Genomic DNA, 5,670 nt, shown 5'->3' on the forward strand with positions numbered 1-5,670 from the left:
CAGGTGGACGTCGACGCAGTGCTGGCATTGATTTCGGCAAGATTATCATACATTCCTTTCTTTAACAAGGTCAAAACAGATCAACTTGGATGCGATTGTCATTCGAGGTCCCAACATACCATCGAATCAACTAATTCGTCCTCAAGAAATAACCCTACCGTCAGAAAACTTCGTCAAAGTTTGCCGTCCTTGAAACAACACCTTGTCCGAAGTTTAACCGGAAGAAGGAACACTGGATCAAGAAGGAAAAATGCTTCTAATAGTCGATGATAAACAAACTCCTGGGACTCTGCCGCTCGCTATCTCCCACAGAACCACACGGACTCCCGGTTACAGAACTTTACAAAACGCTGTCGTATCAAATGCAACTTTCTATCCGCTCTTTTAATTCATTTCTCCCTGGGGACGCCGTGCCAGCAGGATCCTCCGAAGGAGGCACTTATGCCGCGGGTGTAGACAATCAGAAAAATGACATTCTTTTAATCCTCTGTGCTCGATGAGAATGGGCACATGTGAACCCTCCCAGACATATTAGACCCCCGCGCCCAACTACACCACCACAATTTCTCAGGAAATTTTTGTGGTTCCAACACAGGTCTTGAGCATGCAGCAACAAATTTTTTTGGTAAGATCTGGCCTACCCAATGGCGGGTTTGGGTATGCCGGACCTCATGTTGGGATGCCAGATCTCATGTTGGGATTCCAAGTGTCCAACCTGACTTGTTGTATCTTCTTACTAAGGGAAGGGTGGGTTTTCCACAAGCCAAATGCTATTCCCGCCAACCATGGGAAGCTACACTACCAGTAACAGTAGTGTAAAGGAAATGTAACAGAATTGGTGATGTTATGTTACAATAGCAGCAACCATGCTTCTGTTGTGTTTCATTTTTATTCTTATTTTCCTTTTCCTTTTTTGTCTTACCTCTAGCACCAGGAAAGATAAATTCTCACTGGACTACAGGTGACATCAGCCTAAGTTCACTGAGCTACCCACCAGTTGCACAGTTGGCCACATATACAGCCCCCTGTAGGAAACAAAGGGGCCATTGTAGCTTAGTTGTGGTAGTGCCAGAGCTGGAAAAAAGTGACAGCCAATGTTGCTTGATGTCACCTGATGTCTGGTGACAATTGATTTTTCCACAAAATTCTAACAAATCTGTTACAATTTTGTCTGTAATTTTAGGGGGGCTAACTTTCTGATCCTTTACAAAAATGAATGATGACCAGGGCAGGGTTCAATTGTTGAAATTCTCCACATTTGGGCTCAAGCATACCATTTGATAATGGTAAGTTTCAGTTCTAGGAAATTTTGAGAGAAATAAATTTGGGAAAATTGAATTTTCATGCCCTATTGTAAAGGCCCTAAGATGTTAAGTGGTGTGAAGTCACATTAGAAAAAATTTCCGTTGGATAACAGAAAATCAGTAAATTGCAATTGTTTTTCCCACCAAAGCTCCTACATTCCCACCAGAACTCTCACAGAGGGAAGGACTTTGACAAGTCAGGCTAAATGTGCTTGTTAATCCCACTGAAAATATTTTATGAATTTATGATTTATGCATGATGCATAAACCAACTTTGAGTACCATACTTCTTGACTGCAAAAGGGGTTGCATTGGCTGCAACCCCCTGCAGTGAGGTCAACCAGGGGCAGCCAATATAAAATTGGTCTGGGAGACCAATATTATATCAGTGGGGCCCACCAATACATTACAACAAAGGGAAAATGTATTGGTAGGCCCTGCCAATATAATACCCATCTGGGAGACCAATCTTACATTGGTTGCCCCCGGTCAACATTTTGCGGGGGTTGTCACCAATACACCCCCCCTGGCAGTGCTTGAAGAGCAAAGCAACCCCATGGATTGCTCTCTGCAGGAGAGTCTTATGAGTCACCCCCCAATCCTTGGAGTAGCAGGTTGACTTCTCAAGTGTCAAAATCTCTCAAAAAATCATTAGAAACCAGCCATTAAATTTATTGAAAGTTGGCTTTGTCCAGATTGGAGGCCAGATGCTTTTGCACATTATCCATGCCTGACAAGCCCTCCAACAGCTTAGCCTGATTTTATGAATCTGTTTTGAAGAACAATGAAGTTGTCTGCACTGGGGCTTTCCCACAAGGGTCCTGTAGTACTAGTAGCCTTCATAGTTGGAGCAGGGCTGCAGCTTTGGGGCTCACACTGCGAGGTTTTGATATGCCTGTAGCCAAAATGCCTTGGAGTGGGATATAAATATGTGAGATTGAGACTAGATTCCAATCAAGAAATACTCAAACAATTTAGTAAATGACTAATTAAGACGTCCCTTGAGGAGTCATGACTAATTAAAACAAATTGGCATTTTTGAAAATAAATAAGTTGATCAAATCACCCAAAGAAAGGTAGTCAACGAAAGTTAGAAATGATACACATGCACACCAACAAAAACCCAAGAGCAAAAACAACAAAAATAGAATCTTTCTTGCAAAAAAAGATTCTAAATTATCAATAGAAAGAGCTGAAGCAGAGGGGGACTTTTGGAGGAAGTTGGAAGAGAGCAGGGCAGGTGAAAGAAACAGGATATCAAACGGACTGTTTTTCTAATTTAAAAGTAGTTGATGGTTGATGGTTTTGAGGTACTTTGTGTCTAGGCGGCAGCATTTCATCCTACATACGGCACCCATCCAAGAAGAAGCAGAAAAAAATGAGCGAGCAGGACGAAGAGAGAAGGGATGGGAGAAGGAAGAAGCAGGACTGACGTTTTTGATCCGGAAGAGAAGTAACGGGATGAGGCAGAACAAGCCTAATGCCAATATGCCCCAGGACGAGATAAAGATGGCGTGGTAGGAGGCTTGGTTGGAGTCGATCCTGAAGATCACCGCGGCGCCCGCCGATTGGATCCCTGCGTCACAAATTCATCTCCCAAAAACTTCATGCCACATTCTTGCTGATTTTTCTGGGGAGAAAACTGGGGCACACCTTTGTAAAATCCGACGAGGGGAGCTAAGTCTCGTGGGTCATCGGCTAACATACCCATAATCCAGCTACAAGTCGGGAAACAGCATGCAACGAGCAAGAGCAGTTTGCATCAGTTTTGACATCCCATAACACTCGTCACACAGATAAATGGATGAAAAGTGGACGAGAGGGACTCAACTATGCGTATGTTTGCCACATCGAATCAGTGACGCCTGAATGGTGGAGAGAAATCAAAACGATCATGGTAGTTAAAATCATTGCGGACATTTCCGAGAGCGAAGAAATGGGATGGGAGAGGGGGTGACCACGGACCATAAAAGATGTAGAGCCAGACTCTACCCAAGTAGCCGGAGTCGTTCCAATCCATCTTAGTAGCCAGCGAGCCGCGTTCGTAGTCTTTCTGGACGTCCCATCCGAAGCCCCAGACGAGGAAGATGACGGCGGTCAGGATGGCCCAGCCGAGACCCGCCCGCTGTTGCCGCTTAAACGCGCGCTCGTAATCCAGCAGCAGCCCGAATAGCCCCGACCCGAAGATCTGCGACAGCCAGTATAGAAGCGCATTCAACGACCGCGTTCGCAGATTGAATAGCGCTAGATTGTAGTCGTTGAATTGGTACGTATAGAACCTGTTATCGGGGGTTTTTTTTTTGGTCAAAAGAAAAAATGTTTAACGATCGGTTTTGGAAGACAAAAACGAGCGAAAGAGAGAAGGGTGGTGGGGTATTGACCAATTGCTGGCCCAGAAAAAGGGGAACAGGAGCAGGATTGTTGGGTCTTGAGTCAAGGTTCTAAACATAGCGCGGAGTTCGTGTTTCCAGTCCGGATTACGCTCGACGGTGACGAGGGAGCCATCGGTGCGAGTGATAGAAGAGGGACGGGCGAGGGTGAAGGTGAGGAAGGTGCCGATGAGAGTGATGATCAAGAAGGCGATATAAACCCCATTGGAGACCGGACTATCCTATCACGCATCAACAAATCGTTATCGGGAAACCCAAAGATCAGCATCCTCATGTATGCAGGCGTATCCGCCACTCTTCGTTCCTTCCGCCAAGAAGCACTCAACTGTTGTATCGTTGTAGTTCTTACCTAGGGCGACCGCTTCACCTAGGACTGCACCTGTTCCAAACCGATCGCGTTTTTTGGGCATAGCGTGTCAGACACAGACCGATTGAACAACGTTGATCGGAAACTGACCTAGATTGAAGATGATCCAGAAGGCCGCAATGTATCTTCCTTTGGTGGCCTCGGTGGCATATGCCAGCATCAGCGAGCCCTGCGCGGTCCATAGCAACCCGGCACAAACACCTAGTAGAGCGCCTGCTGCAATCACAAATCCACTGGGAAAATCACCCTTTTTTGTCAGATTTCTTTCTGTTTTTCTTCATACTTTTCAAAGAAGTGTCGTGCGCATTAACCGACCTGTTTTGGTTGATGTTGTACGACAGATATGAGCCAATGAATAACGTGTACCCGACCGATCTGTTTTCCCAGATTGTTCAGTTCCCCCCCAAAAAAGTATCAAACAACTGAGACGAGCAGTCCAATACCGCAGCAAAGAAACAAGAAACCACATGTACCCAATTGTTAGAGAAAGCCTGGGGCCTAGCAGGTTTACAAAACTTCCAGACCCAAAAGCGGTCAAGGCAAAGGTCGAATACAGGGCAACATTGGCTATACATAATCACAGAGACTTATTGAGTTTTATGCTGCACCCAGAGAGAGAGAGAGAGGGAGCAAGACGAACCATTGTCCGCGGTGGTTGGGTCTATCTGCCCGCCGCCTCCAAGACCACTCAGCGCATTAAACATTCCTGATTCCAAAGGGAGGCGCAAGCCACGCTCGAGTCAATGACAGTATCGAGGAAGGAAGGGGCAAGAAAGGGGGACGTCAGACGAACCAGGACAACAGAAGCAGACCATGGAGATGATGACGACCTGGAGGAACGGCCGGCGGAAGAGGGCGGCGGGATGGAAGGGAGCGGCGGGTGTGGGGAGGACGACTTCTTCGAGGGGGTCCTGTGGAGCGGCTGGCTCGGGTATGGGCTCGAGGGGCGTCGGATCGGTGTCGGCGAGGGCCATGACGGGCGTCTTCCAAGCTCTCTCTCTCTCTCTCGTTTCGCCCAGCTGGTGCTCGGGGTGTGTCTGTCGGGTAGAGTTTGGGGCGGCACTGCCAGACGATCGGATTCGAGGTGACAGTCCCTTAGGGATCTTCCAGGTTCTGGTCCGTGCAATCGTTTGTTTTTGCGCTGGAGGTTCCGGGGCGACTGGGTCGATGAAAGGGGAGAACAGTGCCTATGAAGCAAGGGATGTGCTGCTGGGAAGGCGCTGCGAGTTGTCTCCGCACCTCTGCTGTAGCGTGAGGCTGCTAGGTTTGTCTGGCTGTCTCGTGCTTCGTGGGTTCTCCTGGAGTAGCACCCCACATGGCGGAGAGAGGAGTGCATGGATGTTTGCGCCGGGCTTATGGTGGGCTTCATCGGCTCAGCTCCATCTCATGTCAACTTCTTTCCGAGTTAAGCTTGAATGCCATCTCATCTCTCGACAAACACTTGCCACTTCAGATCGAAATTTCGGGCAGACGCCCACCCTCAACCTTCTCCCAGCTTCTCCCAATGAAACTGCTCGAAAGCTGCTGGCAAATCCAACATTCAAGTCACCTGCACAGAACATCTGCGCTGTATGATCATAAGGTTAAGGTTTGGGACTCCCACACAAGG

The 5,670-nt window shown here is 47.6% G+C and overlaps 1 protein-coding gene across 1 annotated transcript; it reads right to left on the minus strand.

Annotated features, from left to right (window-relative positions):
* Positions 1 to 2,561: 2,561 nt before the first annotated feature.
* Positions 2,562 to 5,035, minus strand: PtA15_1A775 (uncharacterized protein; the record flags this gene model as incomplete). Its single annotated transcript, XM_053165837.1, has 12 exons — positions 2,562 to 2,645; positions 2,738 to 2,880; positions 2,958 to 3,022; positions 3,136 to 3,169; positions 3,270 to 3,583; positions 3,686 to 3,915; positions 4,021 to 4,073; positions 4,152 to 4,294; positions 4,377 to 4,436; positions 4,535 to 4,628; positions 4,702 to 4,767; positions 4,855 to 5,035. The coding sequence occupies 12 exons, from the start codon at positions 5,033 to 5,035 to the stop codon at positions 2,562 to 2,564; spliced, it is 1,467 nt and encodes a 488-aa protein (XP_053016989.1).
* Positions 5,036 to 5,670: the final 635 nt, after the last annotated feature.

The sequence above is a fragment of the Puccinia triticina genome, chromosome 1A (assembly GCF_026914185.1).
Source record: "Puccinia triticina chromosome 1A, complete sequence".
NCBI classification, from domain to species: domain Eukaryota; kingdom Fungi; phylum Basidiomycota; class Pucciniomycetes; order Pucciniales; family Pucciniaceae; genus Puccinia; species Puccinia triticina.